General features: G+C 38.0%; 1 protein-coding gene and 1 long non-coding RNA gene across 2 annotated transcripts; one reads left to right on the forward strand and one right to left on the reverse strand.

Moving 5' to 3' along the window:
* Positions 1–8410: 8410 nt before the first annotated feature.
* On the forward strand, positions 8411–9586 carry LOC137964529 (uncharacterized). Its single transcript, XM_068811362.1, has one exon. It carries the CDS (start codon positions 8411–8413, stop codon positions 9296–9298), a length of 888 nt encoding a protein of 295 aa, XP_068667463.1. The 3' UTR covers positions 9299–9586.
* Positions 9587–12100: 2514 nt separating this feature from the next.
* LOC137964538 (uncharacterized) lies at positions 12101–20813 on the reverse strand. The gene is made up of 3 exons (XR_011115672.1): positions 19514–20813; positions 12660–12718; positions 12101–12494 (listed from the first exon to the last, which is right to left on the reverse strand). It is a non-coding gene; the product is annotated as an uncharacterized lncRNA (long non-coding RNA).
* Positions 20814–27836: the final 7023 nt, after the last annotated feature.

Raw genomic sequence — 27836 nt, forward strand, 5'->3', positions numbered from 1 at the left:
GTAGTGGCAGCGGGGTGACGACGATGAGGATGTCAAGCGAAACGGTGGCGGAAACTTTTTTTTTTTTTTCGAAAATACCTCCGACGAGATTGCACAGAGAAAGGGTAGAGAAGATACGAGGTATGGGCGGCGGTCGTGGGTTGCAACTACAGAGGCTAATTCTGATAAGGATTTCCAGCGACGACAGACTGGTTCCGATTAATCGATGGGAAGCTCTAATACCATATTTAATATAGGAATGATGAATAATATTGTCGTGATTATTATTGATTTGTAAACTCTACAATTTGACTCTATCTCTAATTCAATCACTAGTTATCTTTATCTCTATCATTATCTTTATATCTATCACTATATTTATCTCTATCTCTATCATCTACAACAAGAGCAGCTACTTTGTTTGATCCATGTGAACTTTGATTCAGGGAATATGAGAAGGGATACAAAATTTGGAGATCAGTTCATAGTGGTTACAGCAATTTTCATGGCCTCTATCTGTTTGAGGTTTTGCCGGATAATGGTTGGTTTCGTATCTCTTCCATGCAAATCGTCCTTTCATGAATCATTTTGAAAATGAGTTAGAAGGAGCCTTGGATTCTGGAAAGTTTTATGAGGTAGGATACTCCTCCATGATTCGAGATGAAATCGTCAGCTCTTGCAGGTCCAAGGAGACTACAAGTCGCCGCCTCGAAATGGACATTTGAGGCTCTGCTTCCACTTGTGTAGCACAGAATTGACAAATACCTACAGGAAATGGAAGCTGGGCTGATAAACTGACACCTCTCCTCAGGCTGATCCTTTGTGTGTCACGCCTTCCCGCTTTTGGTAAGATTCCCATGAAACCTAACTCCTATTTCTGCATACAAATATGAGATCTGTACAAAAGTAGGTAAGCGTGGTATTTGTGTTCCCTTCGTCTACTTCAAGACAGGATTATGGATATTTTTCACTTGCATCATCTACTCTTTCATCAAAATCTGGGTTTCTTTTAAAACTCTTCTATTATTGATCCTTGGCATCTGGAGACACGGTTTCGGAGTTTCCATACTAAAACGAAAATCTGCATCCATTGAGAAAACAAATGTCTTCCCTGTTTCAAGGGAAAAACACCAGAACCAGAACAGGCCCGAGTTCTGAAAGTTCGGATTTCAGTAAAAAGTAATGGGTTTTATTCGGGTGAATTTTTATTCTATGCTTCTGAAAATAGGTTTGTATTCCGCTGATCTCATACTGTTTTGTTCTCATTATTATTGAATTCTTGTTTGGGGTCCCCATGGAAGAAAGAAATGACTGTACGTGGCAAAGACTGAAACGAGAGAAAAGCAATCCAACTGTTCATATCCCTCCAAGAATTACTACAGAGAAAGAGTAATGATGCTGGGTTATCTTTCTCATCATAGCACTCAAAACCCAAATTTTCTGACTATGAGCTTCACTGATCTCATCAGGACCTAACCCACGTAGAAATGAAGATATTATTGAAAGAAGACAGCAGAGCTGCATTCTGTAATAGTAGAATGAAAATGGTTGGCGTGAGCCACAATCACCAGTTGCAAAGAGCAATATAACAAAACAAAATTCATTAGTCGACATCGAAACAAGCTATTCAAATGCATTACTCTATGGGTTCACGATTCTATCTACGTTGCCCTTTTTGATTCGTCAATCAGGTTTTTTAAGGGAAGGATCTTGCTTTATGTTTACTCGAACAGGAAAGCAGAAAGTGAAAGGTAAGGAGTTCCCACTCTCTTCCTTTCTTTACTTTGAATGGTCCCTGCACTTTCTGGAGAAACGCCAGGAGACAAAAGAGCAGATTTACGTCAAATGAAGTGGATAAAGACCATCTGACCTCATCAGTTTATTTGGCTGAAAGCTGATATTAAATGGGTTTTGCCCAGTGAGGAGCCTTGTGGCCTAAATTCTTTCCGTCGAGAATCTAACTCCTACTGAACAAGTCTAGCTTTACCACGTTTGTGTTTTCAGTCATGATTTGATCTTTGTGCCCTTAAGGAGGTTGATTTGTGTTTTGGAAACTGCCTGTCACCCTGGTGGGTATCATAATCTCTCTCAACCACTAACAGGTTGATATTCTTTCTTATCGTATACTTCTACTTTTCCTGTAAGTAATGTGAAATTCACGAGACGGGATGTCCTGGCTTGGACCTGACCAGCAATCTGGTCGGACATGAATGAACCACAAGCATGGTAGGACCCTGTTTCATTTATGCACGGTTGGGTCATTGGTCAACTTCAAAGAGGAGATCCGATCTCGAACACTATGAGACATTAAAATTTTATTTACCACTCTGGGTGCTGCAGCACACTCGTGACAGATTCAACAACAACTCTTATTCATCAGAATAGATTCGAAAACTACTTGATTGAAAGAGGGAAAAGAAAGGTATTCAGATTATTCATTACGAAAATTCAAGAAGAGTGGATGAGCAGAGGTCCTGGAGAAGGTCGTTGATTAGTTTGAGTGCTCCAGTGATGGATACTTGGATTGATTGAAGCTCAGCTTAGGCCTGTTATTATCAGGTTCGAACCTTTACCTATTTAGCATCGACAACATGAAAGATTAGACAGAAACCCGCAAAAGGAACACCAACCTTTACCTATTTAGCATCGACAACATGAAAGATTTTGGTTTCGTTCTCATCTTTTGGGAGTTGGATTCGTTGAAGACCGATAAAATGGTAAAAAAAATTCTGATTCTTAATCCGTACTAGTTTTAGCGGCTTCCATGGCCGCTACCTGTATGAGGTTGTATACAAAGAATGGGTTTGCTGTTTTTTCAACAATGGTCTGCTCTAGGCATCTGTAAACCACTTTGTACAAGTTGAAATCGAATATCGAATGAAATCCAGAAAGCTATCGAGGGGTTAAATCTATGAGTACGAGAATAAAATGGAAAAAATAATTCTGTTTTGATTAATTTTTATTAAAAAAATTATTAAGAGTGTAGGCCACTTTCCGCCGTCCTGAAATAAACATCTGAGGCCCTGTTTCCACTGGGGAAACGAAAAATTGACAAGTACCTACTAAAAGCAGAAGCTGTGCTCATAAAATGACACCTCTCTTCAGGCCATTTCTTTGAGTGTCACAACTTCCTGCTTTTGGTAAAATTCCCATGAAAACCTACCTAGCTACATTATTATATTATATACATTAATATCTCCCTGCAAAATTATATAGAAATGGACACAGCCAGCCTGGGATGTCCTCATCGTCTTCGTTTGAAAGAAACCCAAACAGCAGATTCTTCTGGGTTTCTTTTTAAGTTTGGATCTAGTGGAACATAATGAACCTGTAATGAACAGGAGATCAAGAATTTTGTTATGCTCTCTGAGTCTCTTTTCTCTCCAGTCGTACGTTTCTTTCTGTCGGAAAAAAAAAAAGAGACTGAAATTGACTGAAGGTTGCCCATCAGTATCAGAGCAGTTGATCTAATTCTGGGTTGCCGGCCAATTATATCTGTCTCCCAGATTATATTATTGTCTTTGTTCACTTCACCCTGATGCTACAATCCTCAAATCTTCTCTTCAACTGTCTATCTAGAGGACGCATTTCAGTAGGAGACGCAGTTTCATACTGCAACGACAACTCAGAAACCTTGAGTCAAGAAGAAAGAAGAAACTTAACTGCATTACTTTATGGATGATAATCCTGTCTACGTTACCCTTTTTATTCCTTAAAAAAGGGTTTAATAAGGAAAGGATCTTGCTTTGTTTTTGCTGACAAGAGAGAGGAGAAAGTGAAGGTAAACGATTCCAAATCTTTCGTTTTTTGGAGAATATGTCAGCAGACAAAAGAGTAGATTTGTGTCAAAAGAAATATGGATAAACATTACAGACCATCTGATCTCATCAGTTTCTGGAGAAGAAGTGGAGGAATTCAATTTGAACTATTTAATATCTTGGTCAAAGAATTGCCCATCAAATGATAGTGATCCTCAGCCGATTACCTGGGGAGTTAAAAATGGTTCACAAGATCCTGGTAGGTCTTCAAATTGTACAGATTATTATTATTTTATGTAAACAATAATAAAACACTAGAATGAATTAAGCAAAAATATGAGATTAATGGAGGTAGCTCTTCAGACAAGAAAGATTGGTCTCTAAGAATTACTAAAACCATGAATAAAACTTATTTCACTTGATTACGACTCTTACGATTGATTTTATGAGGTATTGTTCGGAGGAAAACTACAAACAACCGTATCAACGACAGCTTGTATCTTCCCCCCTAAAACCCTAAAGAGTTTACGAGTGGAAGAAGAAACCCACAAAATTTTGTCAGTTTCCGCAGAACTTCCACTGCTCAAATTGATCCTTAAGACACTACAAGCTTTCAAATAGTGGATGAGGATGAAAACAAAGAAAACCCTTGTCCTCTTGCTCAGAAAAACAAAAGTCATCGTGTCTGATGCTAATCTTTTGTTGCGTGGATCAACAGTGAACGTAATCAAACTATGAGAGTGGTCTATCAAAGGTTTTTGACGCAGACACAGAGGTTTTGGAGATCTCCACCAGTTTCTTCCTCCATTACTATCTGATCTTATTGTATATATATTTTTTTAAATACTAGCTCTTATAAAATTCACATTCATAGTGTGTAATATGGTATTTTGGATGTTTCATATTTTTTTTGCCTAAAACAACTTAAGATGGACAATATAAAGCCTAAGTAATATTTCATGCTTCAAATGATACACATTAGATATCATTGATTTGTCCACAAATGACTCTATCTGATAGTTTCAAGATCGCTGTGATAATTTTGATGATAATAAATATTCAAATTACTGATGATATAAATTAAATATATTGTCTAATTCATAAAATTCTTAGAGGAAAAATCTCCTAGCAAATTTGTTTGACCGGCTATAGTACATACAAAAGGGAAGCAAAAACTCATGCCCCGAACCACTCCATCTAATTAACACAGTAGCTACCAACTTTAGATTGAACCTACATTTAAGTCATTAAGGATTATGTTGAGTTGATTATACTTTCAAATCAAGTCATTAAAGACTATTTTCATCATTTTATTTTCTTTTGGTGTTACAAACTAAGACTAAGTTCATGAATCTTGATTTCTTAGAATTTATATAGATAATATGCATAAGCTTAAATTTTAAAGATTAAATGCTCTTCATAAATTTATCTAGAAAATTATATGAGTGTAACAAAATTTGAGGGAAACTTGGATGCATTTAATACAGTTTCCCTAAGTTAATCAAGAAGAAAACAAGCATAAAATTCTTATTATTGAAGTATAGAGGTTTGTGCACTAACCCCAATTATAGATAGACATTCATTCATCTTATTTTTATATTAGTTTTGGCATGCCCTAGGCATAGAATGGACTAAATACATTGCTTGCTTTGGTGTTCCCCGTTTTAGAATTAAAGATGCATAAAAAGGTGATACATGATTGAATTCATGTCAATAATTTCCTACCTGACAATTGATGCTTTGAAGAAAGCAAGTCCATTTTGAAACATTTCTTCTCCGAACTGTTTTAGATAGATATGAAGGCATTGAGGATAACATTTTTTTTATTCATTTAATCTGATAGGACCGGCTCATATTATTTTAGGTTTTTATTTGTACAGATGAATAGACTTGTCTGAAAAATAGTTAGTAAAAAGGAGAAATTGATTATTATCTCATTTTCACTAATTATTTTTGAAAATAATAATGGTCTATTTTTTTATTTTCTATTATTTTCTTTTCTTTTCTAGGGGGTTTAAATTTTTTTCTCACTCTTGAGTAAACACCCAAACAAGTGCAACATTAACTGTAGAGTACAGACTGTAAATACTTGTTTATATGGTTTTTTATTTTTAAAAGTATTCTCTTTACTTTTTTTAAAGAGAGACTATGTACATGTTGATGATATTGGTCTTAAGATCCTTATTAAGTATGTTGTGCAGTTAAAAACCATAGATGGAATTTTTTGGCAACATATTTTCTCAATCGGCCATGGTCCATATAAAAAAGAAACAAGTATCTCATGCTAGAAAGCAACTTCGTTTGAACAAACAAAAAGAAAGAAAAATCATTTTTGCAAACAATTAACCCACAAAACACTAGAAGAGTAAAACGGGCAAAAGGAGACAATTACATAGTTATGACTAGTCACCATGCATATAAGAACCACCATTAATGGGATGTCTCTTACCTACACTAGTCGGATCATTTTCAAGGCAACAAGTAAGCTGGCCAAACAAAATCACCTAAAATCAAGGAGAACCTTAAAAAGTTTCTTAAATGATCTTTATTATGAATATAAATATTTTGAATATCTGGTTAACAAAATCATTTATGTGACCTACCCTTCAATTTAATCAGTTAACCTTAATTTTGTCAAGTTAAATAACATACATACGTCATAAAATTGAAATTTACAATTTTTTGGATGCACCCATAAATAATCTCAGAAGAATATATATATATAAACATGTCCCACAACACCTTATGTGACTCAACATGCACCGAATTGATCCCAAGAGATTTATATGGGTTCACATTTAAAGAAAATATCTTTATTTCGAGGGTGTTTACGTCGTTTTATATGTCAAGTTAAAGCAATTGGATGAAAATCAATAAAAAAATAAGTACATATATTTTGTGGTGGTATTATACAAGTAAAAGTACGCATTAACTTGAAGCTTATGTTTGTCTAGGTAATTAGGAAATAATTTAAAGGCATGCTGGTTTATATACTAGGGTGTTCATGCCTAAGCCCCATATCAAATCATCTCTTAATTATGAATTATCTTAGTTTATATATATATACACACACATATGGCGTTGATCTAATACGAAAAGTCATTTGGTGTGAAATATGCGAAACAACTATCTCAACGGTCTAATCATGATTATCCTCTTCGTATCACCCAAACATGTGTTAGAATTTTCCATAAGATAATGATTATTTCATATGGTTAAGGGCATATATTAGAGTAAAGACGGTATTTATACAATTTAGAATAAGAAAGATAAGGTTTACTTGGTATAATAAATTCAATAAGGGATAAATCCTATATGATCTTATCTTATAATTGAAGAGATTATGGTTATCCATTATCAGCTTCTACGTTGAACTACTTATATATATGATAATTTAATTAGCTTAGGATAACTTCACGATGCTTAAATTAAAAAAGGACCGTTGCAACGAAGTGACAAGGATAAGAAATACTCGAGAAAAGAGGAGATATTGTTCGCTATTAAAAAATCCTCATCACTCATCAAAATGTTCCCATTTGCTGATCCAAACGAAGCAGTAAAGTGCTCCTCTCTATGTCAATCACAGAGCGAGGCATGAGCATTCATGTCCCCTTGTCAATCAATACGACAGGAAGCCTCACATCACCTTCGATGATTGCTTCATTGGGATCAACAAATTGGAACTCCTCAAATCGCCATTGCGTGAAGTTGAAAATCTTCTCATCAAGTACATTACATCTTAATAATCTACTTACACGAAGCACTGACTTTATGGCAATCGGCTGAGTTAAATGATAATGAAGTTCAGGAAAGAATTAAACTTAAAAGTCGGACTCAACATCAAGAGATATAAAGAAAGAATCGACAGCAGAAGTTAAGAAGCTCTTTGATTGGGTGTGATGTGAAAACAAACGGGTTTGTAGGAATAGAGCAGTAATGAGATTTGAGAATGGATTAACAAGGAGGGAATAGGATTCATGAAAATCCAAAGACAGCTTGATTACAGAACGAGTTGATGGAATAACTCCGTTTATTGCCTTTCGTATTCATAACCAGGGTTTTACGATCCTTAAACCTGACTTGGGATGTAGAAAAAACCTGAAAAGACCATTTTCTCCAGCGCAGACAGCCGGCGGTCGGGGGGTATTTATCCATTTTTGTCGAAGCAATCCTCGTTTCCGGAGACAAAACCAGGAGAAAAAAAGGAAAAAAATTCCGTTGGCTCTGATAACGTCATCGATCTCCGCCCTAGATCCACGTCGCTCTCCTTCCGACCACGTGTCCCACTCCTGCCTCTCTACTTATTATAGATAGCGACGCCAACACCCAAAAAGAAAAGGTCGTTCCGCTCCTTCTCTCCTCCCATTGGTCCACGTGCTACCTTTCTCGAACCTCCGCCCACCTTTTCTCCCTTCCTTCCCTTTTTCTCCTCCTACTTTTACCATATGTTCCCTGGTATCCCCTTCCCTTCGCGTGTCGCTTTCCCCTTTGGACAAGCCACTCGACCCGATCCCAATTGGCCTACCCGAAGGGCGAAGCGGTTCCCGTCTGTCACGTGGGACAGGTGGTGTACGGCGCCACCTGTTCCATCCGGTGGCAGCGGGTACGGATGTTATAAATAGCAAACGAGGTGGCGATGTTTGGAGGTATGCTTGCCTGCTTGCTTGCCTGAGATGGAGGGGAAAGGAGGCTGCTGTATTGCAAGGTACGCTGGCTCCGTGGCTTACGTAGGCTCCAAGGTCGACCGGATCATGCTGCGTTACCGGCCGATTGCCCCCAAGCCGGCTGCTGGGGGTGCGCCCCCTCCGCCGCCGATGGAGATGTCGGACCCCCGATGTGGCGCTGGGAGGAAAGTTGGTGTTGTTAGAGCGAGACGGCGGTGCGAGAGGGACACTAAGAGATGCCGGAAGCAGCGGAAGACGTCGCCGGAGGGGACGACGAACAGCGACGGGAGCCAGGATGGGGGAAATTATTCCCCGGTCGTGACTCTGCCTTTGCTGCCGTTGACGCCTGAAAGGAAGGACGACCCGCCTCCGGCGAGGGATGAGTCTCCGCCTTCATCTGCTTCTTCTTCCTCGTCGTCCGAGAATATCTCTGGTCAGCATCAGCCGATCTGGTTGAAGGGGTTTTTCCCGGCCCGCCCCGCAGTGGCCGCGCAGCCCGTGCGGCCATTATGGTCGTGTGTGACCGTAGCGTGCGTGACGGACACGTATCTGGATGCGTGGGACCTGGGGAGCGGCGATGACGGAAAGCGGCGGAGGCTGGAGGCTGACACGTGTCCTGTGTTTATGACAGATGCTTGGAACTGTGTGAGGTGGGTGAACGATGCGTACAAGAGGATGGTGGGGCAGACGGGCGGCGCTGGGGTTATATTGGCGCTGGCGACCAAGGAGAAGCTGCCGGAGGCGACGGTCCTGGCGTTTTCGTGTCGCGTGAGGGTGGAGTATACGTGCCAGAAGGAGAAAAACTCGCTCACGGCGCCGTGCGACGTCTGGAGGATGGCCGGCGGTGGGTGCGCTTGGAGGCTGGACGTGAACACTGCACTTAGTTTAGGAAGATGAAAGCCGCGAACAGTAATATCCAAGAGGACGACTTATCTTTTAAAATCCGCAAGAAGAGGACTGGCAGTTGCTGAAGAAAAACATATAGAAGAAAGGGAGACGAAACAGAAAAAGGGCAAACAAAAAAAAACTGTACAGATATTATCCTCTCTTTCGCGTTTGAATCTGCATGGTTGTTTCTCGATATATGGATCGGCTTTGATTTCAAAATTTTAGTTCTCAAGCTCTTGATTGATTTGCTTATGCATATGAGAGGAAGTACTGCTCCTGTAAATATGTTTTGGTAATACAAAGTTCTCTTTTCAGTTTCTTTTGATCCATGGACATTGTCTGGAATCTGGATGCAATATCTCGTTTTGTTGATAAATTTTATTCTGGGATTTGCATAAAACTCCGGCTCTAGTAGCAAATTAAAAACTCGCATGCTTGGATTTCTTCCTGAGACTGTTTGTCCATTTTCTGTTCAGAATTCTCGATGAAATAAAGCTATCCAGATAAGAAAGAAACAGTCTCGTATGTTTTCACAGCTTAAGTTAGTTAATATCCCAATGTTGTCCATAGAAAGCTCAGATTTCTCAACCAACAACTGTATCGTCGAGGATGCCGGTGTCTGATAGGCTCTTTATGCCGTCCCTTCTCCTCGGGAAAGAGAAGCCGAGCTGCTCTTGGGTTTTGAGAAGCATTTCTGACCATAAAGTCTGCGTGACGTCCATGCAAGAAGACAGATGGTAAGATCGGAACTGTGAGATTTATCTCTAATTTGAATATTACTTCCTGGTTGGCTCTCCATCTTCATCTTTCAAGTCAAGAGATTCTAGGTTGTGCAACGTGCCACTGCACTTGAGACTGCTTTACTCGTCTCATTGGACGGTAGTTAGGATTAGGGTTCTGAGCTTTCAGCGTTGTGGCATGACCTGGAAGACGACCCAGGGAAGGATTAACTTACAGCGGACAATAATACTACTCCAATTTCCATGACCAACACTTCCGTTGTTTCTGTACGTAGAATCGTATAAATCTTCAAGAAAACTGGGTACATTTTTACTCTTTTGAGAAAGTGAGTTCCTCCGATATTCATCTCCAAGATATGTCACCCTGCGTGGAAGGCTCTCTGTGGCGGAGACGGAATCCATGTCAGCTCTCAACGGAGGAAGACGCACTGTGCCCGGGCTTTATGCTTAAAAAGAACCAAAAGGTGGCCATTTGAGAATACCAGGAATTCTCACGTCCGTACAGGACACACAAGGATCCATCATCGTCTTCCTCATCCTGTGGTTCTTCGCTGGTTCGAATTCTGTCAGAACTCCACTCTCTGCGAGTCTTTTTTAATCTCACCGATAGACATCCTCCCCCCTTAACCCTTGCCTCCTCCCTTCTCTCGCATTTTCCGCAACTCCCATTGGCGTAAGCCTTTTCCGGGTTTTCTTCGTCAATCAAATAAAATTTCAAGACACTAATCGTTCAAACGATTAAAACGAAGAAAAAAAGCCTACTCCAGTTCCAGTCTGGTTGGCTAGCTTTCTCAGTCGCACTGAGAGAGAAAGTTAGGTTAGGGCTTTCATGCGAGTGGACACGTGGAGACGTGCCTCATGATGCATGTTGCCATGTTCTCGTGTCTGTCGGTGACACGTATCCTATCGAATCATGAAGCGCCACGTACCGTCTGGAACTGACCAATGGGAGGGAGCCGTAGGTGACCGGTCCACGTGGTGGGCCCAGAGAAGAACGATCTCGAGTTGTTGTTGACCATGTGAGGTTGCTCACACAATGGGATGAAAAGGGGCGGTTGGGATGGGCCCGGGAAAGATGAGGGAGATCATGGAGTGGGGCCTATCTGATAATGTGGGTTTCCGTTTGGTAAGTTATGTAAGAAAATAATTTATACGGAAAAGGGGGAGTCATATCAGTCCTGTTAGTATCTGTTGCAGGGATTTGCTCCCAGCCTTTTTCTGCATAAAATCCAAACACTGCTTTTGAATTTTAACTCCAAGAAAAGATCAGCAATGGAAAACAAAGATTTCGTCCTTGAGAAAGAAGGACGAAGAGCCTCTGGTGTGCTTTGATCTCATCAAATTTGGAAGCTAAAGGCTTGACCAATGCAAAAACCAGGATTTCGTCCTTGAGAAAGAAGGACGAAGAGCCTCTGGTGTGATTTGATCTCATCAATTTGGAAGCTAACGGCTTGGACAGCAGAATGGATGACTTTGTGGGTTCATTATTTCTACCTACGTTTCCCCTTTTGATTCGCTAATCGGAGCTTCCTTCATGTTTACTCGAAGGTGAAATGCAAGTTCCCAACTTTATGGCCTCTGCATTTTCAGGAGAAACGTCAAGAGACAAAAAGAGCTGATTTGTGTCAAATGAAATGGATGGTTAAAGACTTCAAAGAGGTATTCATAAATCGAACGATTTTTTCTCTTTCGAAATCGTGTTTATTTTGACCCAAGGACAAATCTTTGTCCGGATTTTTAGTCATAACATCCATTCATTAAGTGATGACGGAGTGGTTCTTACTCGGGAGAACACTCATCTTAGGGTGGGCTTACTACTTAGATGCTTCCAGCAGTTATCCAATGTTTGCTGTGGGCACAATAACTGGTACACCAAAGGTGCTTTTTTCCAGGTCCTCTCAACCCTTTATCATGACTTCTGCTCGTTGCATACCGTGCCATTCAAGCAGGCAAGAGATCGGATGGATTTCCAATTCCCAAGCTACTTAATCAGTGCAACTATATAGACACGAAAACAAACACAAGGTAGCTTGGTTAGTAAATAATTAATTACTTTCACCTAAAAGAATAATAGAGACAGACAAATCTATTGAGGAGGTTATGAATTCACCAGTTTGCTAATCATAAATTGACAGTCTCACAGTGAGCCAAGTACGTCAGATGCATATTGTAAGCATGAGTGATCACTTTCAAAAATGATGCAGGTTTGCAGCATTGTTAAGCTAGTTATTAGTTGTCTAAGTATCCAACATCTAGTCTTACCTTAGATGTCAGTGCTTGATACTTTATAGACAAAACCAGAAGTCCTAACCATGTGGCTGTCTCATCAGCCAGAAACATGGAGAGTCCGTGTTTTTACTGTGGTTCTATCTTTCTTCGTCTGAAAGTTCATTTTTGTGGCATGGAGCAGTCATCCTTTAGCCTTTTCACAGTACTTGCTTTGTTTGTTGCGCCATTCTTCCTCACTGATTCAAAACAAAAATTAGTAAAATAAAATAAGTTTTCTTGATACTGTACATGGGTTTTTGAGGGTTTTATATGTATTTGGAACTGTCAAAAACTGCATCAACAAGCAGTTCTCATGAACATAATATGGTAAAAAAATTCCAAGAAACATTAATACCACACACCTTTAAAGCATCAAATCTGGTTCTTGTTCAGAAAACTGAGCTGGAAGAGGAAAACACTCCTACAAAATATACATCACAGCTTGATGAATAGTATGTCCAGTAAGAAATTACAAGGAAAATATAAAGCATGATGACAACATAAAAGGAGATCATGTGTAGACTTTCAATAGTTACGGACAATATCTAGATTCCTCAACAGAATCAAGAGTTCAGTGTATTATGTGTGAACCACTTGACATCAGTTACAATGCCCTCCAATGATCATTTTCAAGCATAGCAGCAAAGAACCTGGATAAACAACAAATCTATTGTTCGGAAAGCAGATAAACAACAACAACAAAAATTCAGATTAATTTATCAAAATAGCAAAGAAAAAAAAGGGTTTCTGACTTGCCCAGTTCAACTCAAGCAACCTGACCCAGTTCTTCAGGTGCCCGATTTAGTTCCTGAATCCAAGTTGAAAAACCCTAGGAAAAAGTAATAAGCAATAACATCAAAGTGTAAAGAATAATGAATAAGTCTATAAAACAAGGAATTTACTCATCCCAATCCACCTTCTTCAGTTTCTGGTGAAAATTTTCAGATATTATACCACAAAAAAAGAAGAAATAATATAGGAACACCACAAGCAAGTCAGCAAAAAAAAAATCTAGTTACCATGATTTCACAAATCACCATAATCCTATATAGAAAAAATAATAACTCCGCCATCTTACTTTATATCCTTTTTTTGGAAAAATTATTAGCTATCTTATTAACAGAAGCAGTTATATACAAACACATCAAGAAAATGTAGAATGCACAAAGAGACACAAAGGCTTGAGTCCTCCACTTCAAGGAACTTGAAAAGTTTGCTCCATTAAACCCTTCATAGAGAACTAAAAACCTTGCACCATAAAAATTTTAGAGTTTATTAGGGCTTCAAAATATGGTTTGAAGGAACTTGAAAAGTCACCATAAAGTCTTCATAAAAAGGTATATAGTCATTGTAGTAGTTGTGTCAGGTCCATCAAATTGACTCAATGAAATTAGGAGACCTCTTTTTAATGAATATGTTCAAAATCTTCCAAGCCTATACATTATGGAATTATTCAGCCGCAAACGATCCCTCACAAACAAAGAACCACTCTGGAACATGAAATAGATGTGAATAGAGCTCCTGCCTACCAGCTTTCCTTATCACATGCAAGTCTGAATAAACCACTCAGCTTGATTGGAACAAAACATACAAACAAGACTCAACAAGAATAAATTTGGGCTCGGTCATGCTCTACCAAGTAGAAGGTATGTCTGGTCCATCCCCAAATGACTGCCTTTAGTTAGGTGGTCTCTCTCGAATATTCGACTCTTAAGTGATGATATTCCTAGCCCAACACTTAAGAGGAACCATCTGCCTCTGACAACTTCCCTTCTACAAGCCTAAATAGACAAACTGGGACCAAGATTTACCTACTAACAATCTTCATGCCCAATCTACTTTCTTCCTTTTTTTTTTGTTTAATGTTAAAAACCCTCACCAGTGAAACTAGAACATAAAGCCTCACACTTGAAACCCTTAACCTCCCCCCCACCACCCCCCACTGTGGCCTTAGGGCATTGGAGGCAACAACCCAATCCATACCCAACCTTTTTACCAACTAATTATGCCGATACCAACCAAAAAATATTCTTCATCAAGCAGTGTCACCATATTGACATATTATATGCACATTAAGCCACCTATTCCATGGGTGTATCCATGACTGCCCTTCTCACCAAGTTGACTCATGTTTTGAGTGAACCATCTCAAACTCAACTAGATTTGAGACTAGTAAAAGGGTCTGGCTAGATCTAAGATAACATCATTTTAAACACAATACATTAGTTTGTACTTACACAAAGACTCTAATTAAACTCTTTATAATTTGGAGATTTGGAGTTTTGTGCGTTCAAATAATTTAGGTGAACCTTCATAAGATAGCTCCGTGAGTAAAACCATTTTTCACAAGACTTGTCAAAAAAAATTTACATTCTTCAATACATGGTCAGAAAGAAGAACACAACCTCTGGTTCAAACTAAGATTTTTTTTATGATAAATGTTTGAATATGCAACTAACTTTAGACTTGTCTTTTAACTAGTAAAGTAGTGAACACATCTTAATGTGGAGAAACTAGCTAAGGAATATCTAAAGACAAGAGATCATCCCAAAGTCATTCACGTTTAAGGAAGAAGAAGAAATAATTCAACTAAAAGAGGCCTAAACTTCCTATTTTATGCTCAATTTCCAAAAATATAAAATCTCTCTAAATTGTACTTTCCTATTTTAAGCTTGCTGAAATTAGAAGTTCTACTGGACAAGCAACTTGCGAAGTTTACAGGAAGCATCACTTAAATAACAACTTGCTATTTTGGTTAAAAGTTCCAATTAGAAAAAAAATTCAATTAGTAGTTTCATGTTTCTGGTTTAGGTCTTTATTTCCAAATCAATGTAGCCTAAAGATAGCAAATCTTTAAGCTAGAAACTATTTACTGTTTTGAGTTTTTCAGCACACAAAACTAGATTTATTAAGCCCTAACTAGAGTATTTCTTAGACTGGACAGCATAACAGACTCCAATTTTTGCTGATTTCTATTCCTATAAAAGGTCTTCATATGTAACACACAAATAACTCTTATACTGTTGAATAAAGTTCCGATTCTTGTTCTCTCTTGGATAAAATTATCTGGTGTTTTTTCTCTGTTTGATATTTTTCTTAATAATTTTAGAAACTTTTATTTGTGTCCTTCAAGTATTACTTATTAAACTTAAGTTTAGATTGTAGTTTTCTTAACTGTTGCTGAAATCTAGGTTACTCACACTCTAAAGGAAGCATTCAACTTGTTGTTCCTTCAAACTAAACCACTATGTTGCATCGTAAAGCAAGTCCAGTGTTAAGAAATAATAAAAAAAGTGATAAAGTACTTGTATCACATATTGACTAGGTATTCTGCATAGAACCCATGCATCTAAATGTATAAAATAAATAAAAGAATCACTTTGTTTATTGACTCAAGGCTGAAAGGTAGACCTTCATACTTGCATTGCTTACAAACCACATACTCAGATGAGGACACATAAAGGATGGCAACAATTGACTCAATTTTTACACTAGAGGATGACCATGCCACATTGCTATTGATAAAGTGAAATACTCATACGCACAGCAGAAATTTTCATCCTTGATGACTTATCTAAATAGTACAAATCATTCTGTTCATGCCCTCTTCATTTGGAGAACCTAAAAGACAATTGAAGTGGGAATTGACAGACATTAAATTTATAGGAAATCATGGTAACTGATAGAACAGACTATAGAAAAAGAGATCATACTCTATCTACAATTGCTAACATGGTAACAACAGCTATATTTGAAGGAGAATAAGAACAAAGACGAGTTAGCAGTCGTGTAAGAAGAGACTACCGAACCAATGGTCCAAAAAGAACACAGAAAGACTCAAAAGGCAGAGGTACTTTCTGGATGTGTAAGAGTGACAAACAGGGCAAATAAGGTTTGAAGTGATAAGATGATTATACCCATCTCTAGAAAGTAGTATAACATCTATAGTAGTTGTCAAGGCTACCTATTCTCCTGTGGTAAAGTTGGCCCATACATTTTTTTTTTTAAAGAGACGAATTTTATACATGGCAAGAAGCCAACGAACAAAACTTACAAAGGGCTAGACAAGGGGTTTCCCGTTACAACGACAGATTAGAGGGAGACCCCTAGTTTTGCCAAAGTGTCAACAAATAATTTAGCTGATCTAGATACATGAATCCAAGAACAATCAAAATGAGAGGAGATGTCCACAAACTCATGGAAGGGCTTCCAATGTCATCAAGGGGGTTCGGAACCACATGTGCACCATCCAATTACTACTTTGGAATCACCTTCAATGAAAAGTTTGCCTCTAAAATGATCTCTGAAGATAATTAGCCCATTGAAGAGGTTCCTAAAGCTTGGCTATAGTAGAGTCTGAACTACCCAGTGGTGCCAAGTAGGAAATCAAGGCGGTTCTCTCATGATTCTGGAAAACTCCTCCAAACACAGCTTTTCCCGGATGGTCCCGCACACTGTCATCAAAATCTAGCTTTATGCCACCACTGGGAGGGGGCACCCATTCTGCCATAGGAGTAGTCTTGGCTGGGATTGACATCTGCACAATCAACCTCCAGTTGTCTCTAATAGAATTACCTCTTAAGCTTTCAAACTCCTTTCTGGTATCAATCCAAGTAGAAATCGAACCCAAAATTCTACAAGGGACTTCACCCACCGAGGAATACTTGCAATTGAACCTTCTATAGTTTCCCTCCAGCCACAGCCCTCAAGGGATGTGCACAAGAAAAGCTGACAGAAGGGCCTTACCCAAGCTAGGAAGTCAGGTGCCTTGCTCAATTCACAAATCATCTCCAGACTGCTTGGTATGCAAATATCAATGCCAATCTTGCTGAAGAAGTGAATACAGACATGCCATGCAAAAGGACAGTGCAGAAGAATGTAACTAACACTTTCTTCCACATCATCACAGAAGGTACAAAGACTATTCGAAATTATGTTCCCTCTCCTTCGAAGATTTTCAGTTGTGAGGATTCTCTTGAGCACAACACTCCAAATAAAGAAGAGAGCTTGGGGGGGGGTCAATAATTATGTCTTCACCATTGCTTGTCGTGGCAGTCCACCCCTTGCGGTGGTTATATGTTGCTTCAAGAGATGAACTTCCCACTGTCATCTTGGGTCCAAATTATCTTGTCTTCTGCACGAGTTCTGATCCGAATCCATGCAGGGCAGGTAGCAGGTTGCTGACTTCTGAGGCTTCCATATTATTTAGACTGCCTCTGAAGCAGAAATTCCAGCTACCATCCACTCTCTAAGAATCAGCAACCAGAATGGATAGATTAGAGGCCAGTGTATAAAGTTGGTCCATACTGACCTCCCAAACTTGTCCCAGCATTTCCCGCATTTCCCATAAGATTTATCCTGCTATAATGGAAAAAACTACCAGTTAACTCTTTCTTTACCAGAACCTGGCCTGTTTCACAACTTCTGACCCTTAAAGAACCACCACATCTGCACATAGCAGCAGACCTAGAACTAACCAGGGCACCGTCATCTTTTGAAATCACTCTCACTTTCTGTAATTGCAGAACCATCCACTCTCTGAAGTATTGGAAAGGGAACACTTAACTTCTAGCAGCATGGCAGTCTGAATTTCAACCTTGTAAAAACTTGGTCATTTCAATGTTCCTATGCTTATTTTTGCTCAACTTTGACATCTGAGCTGATAAGCAAATAAATATATAATTCTTCAAGCATGTCTTTCAAGGAATCATAGTACTCAGACTGCTATCACCATGCTTAAAACTTATACTGCATTTGATCAAATTATAAATCTAGCAAATGTTTTTTTCATAAGCATAAGTCTCATGCTCACCTACCCAAATGCTTTAGCTTTTTTTTTTTTTTTTGGTGAATCGTATGCCTCAGCTTGTCTAGAGAGCATACAATTTGCACTAATGTGCGCCTTCATTGGGTTCATTAACTAAAGTATTCTTTTTTTTTTTTTTTTTTTTTTTTTTTTTTTTTGGAGAATATGTTCTCGTTTTTTCTTTAGAAAGTGTTCTCTCTAGTCCACTCTGTCAATATCCTGCCAGCATAAATATCCTCCAAAATATAATTTCCTTTACAATTAATAGTCAAATACATAAAAAAAAATTACCAACCAATTTCACTAATATTTGGAATGCACCAAATCTCAAGAGTCATGACTTGCTTGATTTAATCATGTACCTTCTTCACTGGAACTCATAGACAACCCATATTTTATACCATGGGTAACCAAAAAGACCAATCAGTAGATTTTCACATAACTAATATCAAACATGCGGACACCAAAAAAATCCCTCTTTCGTGAAAATTAACTTCACAAACTTGGGTAGAAGGAAGGCAAATGGTAATTTCACAAAGAGGAAACTTTAACAAAAATTAACAGTTTAATGGAAAAAATTCAGAGCACATAATTCAAACCAGCACCATAGAATATTATGGGTCTGGCACTAATTAAAAAAACAAAAAAACAAACTGGAAAAAGGAAGGTTTGAAGTTGGCACAGAATAGTGTTCTTACAAAAACACCAGAACCAATCCACCTCCATATAAAATCTAAAGAAACAGAGTTCGTTTTGGTAAACAAAAAAAAAAAAAACAAGAAAGAGTTAAAGAAGATAAAAAAAAGGGACGAAAAGAGGTACAGTGGTCACGAAAGAAGATAGACATGGATGGTCAAAAAACTGAAGAAAAGGAGAGAAAAAAAAAGCATAGAGGAGCAGGATGAAAAATTATGAAATGCCAGTAGAAGAGTGTGAAACAAAGTTCCTACGCTAAAGAGGTTGCATGAACAAAATCATGGCCTAAGGAATCTGATGAAATAAACAACAAACATTCCACATAAAATGGGAACATGAAAAATAATCATCACAATATAAGGGGAAACAAGAAAAAGTTAAAAAAGCAAACTAAATGATGCCAAATGGAACCCATCAAACACACTAGTGTCCTGAGAAAAATTAAAAACCAATAATTAATAATTAATAACTAAAAAAAATGCTAATGGAGCCTAAGATCCTCAAAGTTTTTAGCAGAAACAGTTAAGCAGCTCCATCCCATTGGACAGGGATACGGACACTATTCCTTTAAAAAAAAAAAAAAACGTTATACAAAACCTATGGTAATATAATTAACGAAATCACTACAATATTGAAAAAGCTAGAGACTTATGAATGTCTTAATAATGAAGATGAAAAAAAAAATCAAAATGAACCAGGGATTGAGAAGATCACCTTTTGCATGACAGGAGAAGCTAATAAAGATCATCAGGTCTAGGCAAATTAGAGGACACAAGGCCTCTTTAACCATGCCATTCTGCATATACCCAGTAAGCATTGCATTCCAAGCTATCATGGATTTGAAATTTCATCAAACAAATCCCTCGCTTCATTAACTTTTCCATGCTGGCTAGTAAGCATTGTAGTTCGAGTATCCGGTGTCCTGTCAGGAATGATCTCATATAAGCAATGGCTTCGTTTATTCTACCACTTTGGGACAGTGCGTAGATCATCGTATTCCATGTGAGGTCATTTTAGTAAAGCGTTTAAGTTTGAGTGTTCAGTGTACTGTCAGGAATTGTCTCGTATAAGCAATGGCTCGTTAATTCTACCACTTTAAGATACTCCATGTGAAGTCATTTTTTGTCTGTCAAGATCTCAAAGACCTTCTTCGCATATGGACTTTGTCCATTACGAGCATCAGCATTCAAGAAAGCAGTTCCCTCAACGTCTTTCACAAAACTGGTTTTGATAGCCAGTATCTGTAAAGTATCTACCAGATTAGAATTGTTTGACTTCGTCACAGCAATAACAGTGACCACTAATACAAACCGATAAACAAGTACTTGATTTTGTCGCGTCTCATGAAAAAGCCACCATGCTTTTAATAGTCACTGTTATTCGTATACCCCAGCTATCATTGTTGGCCAAGAAACCAAATTTCTCTCCGTCATTTGATAAAAAAAGATGACAAGCTTCTGTCATTTTGAAAGAATGACTGCAACAGAGAAGTATCGAACTACAAGATGCCTCATATCTCTTTCCGGCATTTCATCGGACAAATTTCGTGCAGAAATAATATCCTAATTTTCTAAATATCAAGCAACCATGGCATTCCAAGAAAAGATGTTCCTCACAGGCATCTGGCGGAACAGTTGGCGAGCTTTATTCACCTGACCCACTTTTGCATAACCTGAGATCATATTGTTCCAGAACCTAACATCTTTGCCTAAAATCGCGTCAAAGAGAGCACGGGCCTCGTCAATGCGACCGTTCTGGGCGTAGTAGCTGATCATTGCATTCCAGGAGAATAAATCCCTCTGAATCATATTGCCAAAAAACTCGCCGGGCTTCGTCGATTCGGCCGAATTAAGAGAGCTCTTTAATCTGGCGGGTGCAGACGAAGAGGCTTGTATCATGACGGGAAGAGCAGATGTTGAAGCGGCACGATAGAGGCGACGAGAAGAGTGGTCGACTACGAAGAAGAGCCTCTGCATCTGAACTGTGACTACGGCTGCTAAACCAAAAAAAACCAAAGGGGGGTTAGTGCACAATGTTCACGGGGAAAATGTAGCGTAAAGTATTTATTTGTTTTAGCGGCTGCTAAACCAAAAAAAACCAAAGGGGGGTTAGTGCACAATGTTCACGGGGAAAATGTAGCGTAAAGTATTTATTTGTTTTAGCGTGTAAAAATAAAAAGCACGGTGTAAAATGCAGATAAATTATTTATTAAATAAAATATTTTAATATATCTAATTTTTATAAAATAAAAATAATACAAATATAACTCAAACAGGGCTGGGAGGCCATAGGGAATTGCACTCGCTCACATGCTGCATGTGGGAATATCTAAGTTATTAATGTTTACATAATATAATAGTTATTTATTAATTTTTAACTACTCAAATAATTTATTAACTATTTAAGTATTAATCAGTAAACATATTTTAGTAATTTATATTACAACTATTATGTTTTTTTATTACCATAAATTCAACATTAATTATAATACACATTTCACTATTATACCAATCATTAATCATTAATTTTTAGCCAATAATTAACATGATTTGATTAATGAATTATTTAGGTGTCTACTATCAACCACTAATTAGTTATTAATTACTTTATAAACTACTTCAGTTACTTACTATAAATTAAATATTAATTAACCTTTAGTTGTTAATTACTATTAACGATGGTAGTGTTAGATTTCTCTGAAAATTTCACCTGGTTACCTTGAAAATATTACCAATAAATCACCCAAGGAAACATTTGAATGTGTGGGAAATGAGGAAAATCATAAGATATGCAAAGAAGGGGGGGGGGAGGGGGGGGAGTCTGTTTCGTCTCTACTGATGTATGAGGGCTACGGCGATAGAGACCCAACTGCTGCAATGCATAAAAATAATTGAGAGAAATGAGGGAAAAGGAGAGGAAACAACAAACAGGGGAAAAGACATTGTAGAGAGACTATTAAGCGCCAAAATCAAACACGGAGATTACACAGGATGGTAAAAAAAGGAGGAAGAAGATGAAACCGAGAGAGGAAGAGGCGCGATGGGGATTAAGAAGCACCGCAATTACCTCCCAAGTAGTGAAAGACATAGGATGGATATAAAACGGGAAACAACAAAGGTCGTCGGTGCTGGGGACGATGAGACGAAGAGAATCGAGCACCAGAGACAAGTCGCAGAGATAATTTTTTTTCTCCGAAACCCTCGATCGACAGATCCCTCCCAACAGCCCCAATCCAAGCACCCAATGTAATTGAGGGAGGGAAAGAGATCTGAATTCACTTTCTCTCCCATTATTCTTAAAATGGGGAAAGTGAAATATAATTATATTTTACTTTTCCATTACACTTAGGGGGGGTTAGTGCCCCAAAGTGGATTCTTGAAGATCAAGTCATGTCCAACATGAAGATCATGTCATGTCATGTACATGAAGATCAGGTAAGAATTTGTGTTAGTGTTGACGCCTTCATATACAAGAAAACAGTTTTCAGTGAATAGTGCCCACTAATTAGAAAAACATAAAAAACAAGAGAATCCATAAACCTGTACAATACACTTATAATTACAACATAATCCTCGAACCCCAAATTGGGTAAAACCATCATTATTACTACACGAGTAACTTATTTAATGTATAATTAAAATATATTAATATATTTATTAGTTGAATTAGATATGTTATTGTGCATTAATACAGTAATTACGTGAAACAATGAAATACGCACATGATTAATTATAATATAGCCTAAAAATGAATGTTTTAAGAGGAAAAATTGATTTAATCATAACTTTAATACATTATATATTTGTACGTAATATTACCACTATTAAATCACTAATATAATACAATAAATAAAAAATAAATATAATGAGTAAATAAAGAATTATTTTATTAAAAACGAAATATGCGTAGTATTAATTGATAATATATTTTCAAAAAATTAAAATTAATCAATCGATCAAATACATATTGTAATTATATTTTATTTATCAGACTTAAATATCTAGTTTAATATAGTAATAAAATTTAATAAATATAATATATAAATAAATATACAACTTTATTACTAATGTAATAGAGTTTTATTGTAATAAGCAGTTCGTGATTAGCATTAAAATCATCAAATTACAAGTTTAGTACATAAGAACAACACATGTTCAAATACAATAAAAGATACACTCATCAGTTATCATTCAACATACAAGTCGCTATGTCATCTCGAAATTGTGCGGCTCTTGTGGATTCTAATGCACGCTGTCTCCAAAAGCTTGTTACTTGGGTATCCTCTTCCACAAGACCATCGCTATCATCGCTGTCTGTATCGTCCGTTGCACGTAATTGAACCCCATCACCTCCTCCACCAAACTCATCATCCGAATCATCATCTTCCAAATCAAATATATCATTGTAATCCTTTGTACGTATATAATTGTACAATATGCAACAAGCAATGACAATTTTTGTCTGCACCTTAAAAGAAAATGGAGGAGTGCCTTTCAATATTTGAAATCGAGCTTTTAAAGCACCAAAAATTCTCTCAATAGTATTCCGCAAAGACAAGTGTCTTCGATTGAATAATTCTTTTTCATTCTTAGGAATATTATCTCCAAATTCTTGCAAATGATATCGAGTTCCTCGATATGGAGCCAAAAATCCTCGTACATTTGCATAACTAGCATCGACTAGATAATATTTACCTACAATACCAAATATTTTCTACATTAAATAATTAAAGATAAAATAGATAAAATATTACTGCATAAAATATATTATTTACCTTCAGGTACAAATAGTCTATTTCGGCGAGTCAATGCGTCCTTCAGTACACGAGAATCAGCTGCTGATCCCTCCCATCCAGCTAGTACATAAGTGAATTGCATGTTGAATGTACATGCTGCCATTACATTTTGTGAGAGATAACCCTTTCTGGTCCAGAACCTTGGTTGTTCTTCAAGCGGGATGTTTGCTTTGATATGCGTTCCATCAATAGCCCCAATACAATCCTAATTATATAAGCGGGGCCATTAGTATTGACTAAATTTGTATAGTAATCTAAATAGAGGGCAAGTGATGTTACCTTGAAGTATGGATAAAACATTAAATTATTTAAAATCCTCGAGTGTGTGCGTTCTGAAGGCTGTTTGATATAATCAGAGTGAAGTTTGAGGATAGCATCCAACACCTTGTTGAAATATTTACTTATGGACCAATTCGATCTATCAAACATCTCTGTTGTGACACTATAGGCTTGTTGTTGACCAACAGTTAGGAGGAAATAGGCAAGTTGTTCTTCCACTGAGATGGTCTTTGTCGCTGATAAAAACCCTCTGGTATTAAGTATTGTTGCCAATTTGTGAAATACAATTTGATTCATCCTGTAAACTTTTCGAAATTTAACAGGAGATTTGTCTAAGGCCTTTTACAAATACAACGGACCATTCATCCAATAAGAACGTGGTACACCTCTGTTGCTAGGGCATAGATAGTATTTTACTATGACGACAATCATATATGCCAATCAAATCATAATTATATCCATATCTTCTTCTGTCATAATATCCATGAGAATCTGCAAATTTAAACTTCTAAATAGTCATAAACAAAAATAATAGCTAATCTTTAATCATAACCTATTCATCCAAACTCAATAATCATATTCACATCAATACTCATCCACCATATTATCCACATAATATATTAAGACAACAAACATATAAAATAGAAACTTTAACCATACTGATAAGTCTAATAACGTTATAATTCAAACATCGTCTTTAATACATAACAATTTTCTCAAAAAAGATATTGTAATTAAAACGCATTACAATTACTTGTTTGCACAATAATTAAGCCACTTAACCCGCTCCGCCACTGTCATTTTTAAAAACAGGGTCTTCTTACTTGGCGTATTTATCCATTCAGGAGCGTCATACTTCAGTGTCTTTGACAGGTCCGGAATTTCCATGAGGGCATTGACCCAAGGTTCTTCGACAACGCGTTCCTTATACTCCATAACACATTTCATAGCATCAACGATCTGGCCAACTACATCAATTAATTGTCTATTGTCTTCAGTGGGCAATTTGCTTCTCTTTCTACGACAACGTGAAGATGGCCCTTTAGTTCCACAAGATTGATCCGCTGTCGAATCATTTTCACTATTGAATTGCGGTGGAGTTCCCATAACTATGTCAACATTGTCGAGCTCATCCATTGGGATAGGAGCCGACTCATCATGGATAATTTCATCACACAGATCTATAGGAGTTGTACTACCATTCCCTACGGCTATTGTGTTTCCGACTACAATAGCCAATTTGTCGTAAAGGGGGCAACCTTGTTGTCTATACTTCTCAGCCTCTTTATGCTCCTACAAGAATAAAACATTATTCTTAGTAACGCGAAACAATACAAATTATTTTACAAGATATCATGATTTACTGACCTTAATGTAGTCTTGCCATACAGAATAACATGCAGTAACTCGTTGTGTGGTTGCATCCCAACCGAACCCACTAGTGTTGAGACAGCTCGTTACCGTTTGGTATGTTTTCTTCCATGATCTTGTTCGATTCTTAAGCTGCTCAATAGTTTTTTTATTGACAGCGTCTTCATTGAACTTACTGACACATTCCGTATATACCTCGTGCTTCCAAACACCATTGGGCAACTTGTTCCCCATATATACCTGCTCGACTAAAAGATCGAGCATTTTGTTGTCTTCTTCAAAGCTCCAAAAGTCATATGGTCGACCACTTGGTTGTTTTCTTGCAGCCATTTTCAATCTAAATCCGAGATTGTCCTCATGAAAAAAACTTTATCAGACTACCATTACTCGTCACGAAACAAAAACCACAAATAAGAAAATACCATGTGGTGGATATTTATAACACCCGAATATCCTCACCACATGACAAAAACATTCCATAGCACTTCAAAATTTTTAAACAACATTCTAAAACAATACAAAACTAATCAACCATTTCCATTGGAGATGCAAAACAATGCAAACACACACACACACACACACACACACACATCAAGTCCAAATTCACCGAACACCCCTGGTAGAGCCCCATATGACTTCACAGTCACTACGAACTGTACCTCGTCAGTGATGGGGGTCGGGTTTCGTTGGCTAATGGACGCCCGTGTAGGCGATTCAACCTTGTTTGAATTGGACTAAACATCGTAAACCGTAATTGAGAACCTTAAAAACCTAGACCCTAAACCCTAACCCTAGACCTCATAGCTCCAAAACCTCCTAAACCCTAACCCTAGACCCCATAGCTCTAAAACCTCCTAAACCCTAACCCCATACATCCAAAACCTCCTAAACCCTAACCCTAGACCCCATACCTCCTAAACCCTAACCCTAGATCCCATAACTCCAAAACCTCCTAAACCCTATACCCCAAACCCTAATTCCAGAAGTTAAACAAAAAACCCTAGATCTTAACAACCCTAAAAGCCCCAAACCCTAAACCCTAAACCCTATCACCCATTAAACCTTAGCTGAAAAAAATCGAAAAAAAAACCTAAACCCTAATTCCAGAACCTAAACCCTAACAATACCATAAATCCTTAACCCTAAAAACTTAACCCCTAAATACAAAGCACCAAACCCTAAAAACACTAAACCCTAACCCTAATAAATTTTTTTGACCCTAATCCGTAACACTAAATCCCACAATTAAGCACAAATAACCCCAAATTAGACACTGGAACTAAAATTAAATCAATACAACACTCATTTAATCAGAAAAAAATTAGGGTTTAGTCATACCTTCTGAAATTTGGGGAAAACCGAAGCCGACGACTGAAATCAAAGCCGAACTGGGAAAATCGATGCTGAATCGAAGTGGAAATTTAGAAATCGAAGCCCAATGTCAAAATCGAAGAAAACCAAAATTGAATTAAGGAAAATCGCAGGAAATCGGAGGGAATTTTGGGGGAAAAGATATGAGCGAGAAGGAGAAGGGAGTGAGATGCCGCAAGGGGGAGGGAGAAGAGACAGAGAGAAGAGAGGGAGGCCGAGAGGGATAAGAGAGAGGGAGAAACCAGCGAGAGGTTCAGATGGAGAACGAGTTCGAGATGGAGAAGGATGCCGGAAAGACGCTCACAGTGAGAGACGGAGGTAGCAGAGAGGGAGACCGGAGAGAGACGGCGGAGACGAGAGAGCGAGCAGAGAGCTCGGGCTTCACGGAGACGACAGAGGGCTGCGGGAACGAGAGTGGCTGTGTGCGGGAATGAAACGATCGAAATGAAAAAAAAACAGAGACGGTCGAGCCAGAGAGAGCCCGCGCAAGAGAGTCAAGTGGATGATTCTCAAAATCGGGTGGAAAGCACTTTCCGCCCGTTACTCTTGAGACATGAACTCTTGGTTCATGTATATTCATGTACATGACATGAATTTTGGCGCCCCCTAACGACATCAGTATATTCATGTACATGACATGAATTTTGGCGCCCCCTAACGACATCAGGACATGAACTACTTAATGCGCTTGAAGATCATGTCCTGAGTCATGTACACTAACCCCCCCTTACCCTGGGCACTAACGGCTTTTTGGCTCCGTTTACATTTCACTTACAAAGGGCAGGCCCAAATAAGTTTTCATATTAGATCAACAATCTGTTGGTCCATACATCTTTGGTACAAAGTAATATAAAGAGATGAGATATTTCAGTTCCCTGATTGACTATTCGTCCCCTAAAATTTAAGATATTTCGACGGCCCCGCGTGATGGCGGTCACATCTCACGTGTCTGGGACGCGTCATGAAAAGGTGAACGAAGGAAGTCAAATTAAATTCCAAAGCGAGAGTTAGAAAAGCTCGCTAGCCATAGACCGTCCAGATTTACATTAAAACCAAGACAAAATCCAAGCCGTCAGAGGAAGATCAATGGTCAGAAAAACTACAGCGGTGTAGCGGTACGATTAAACAGATCTGACGGTCAAGATGGCGAGGAGTTGCCTCCGCTAGGCTTTAAGTAGAGGGGGAATTTCCGCGGACGATCGTCGATAGCTTCTCTTTTCT

Source organism: Aristolochia californica, unplaced genomic scaffold (genome assembly GCF_029961685.1).
Source record: "Aristolochia californica isolate CCGP_79_NKW_82.1479 unplaced genomic scaffold, dmAriCali1.0.hap1 SCAF_1, whole genome shotgun sequence".
In the NCBI taxonomy this organism is placed as follows: domain Eukaryota; kingdom Viridiplantae; phylum Streptophyta; class Magnoliopsida; order Piperales; family Aristolochiaceae; genus Aristolochia; species Aristolochia californica.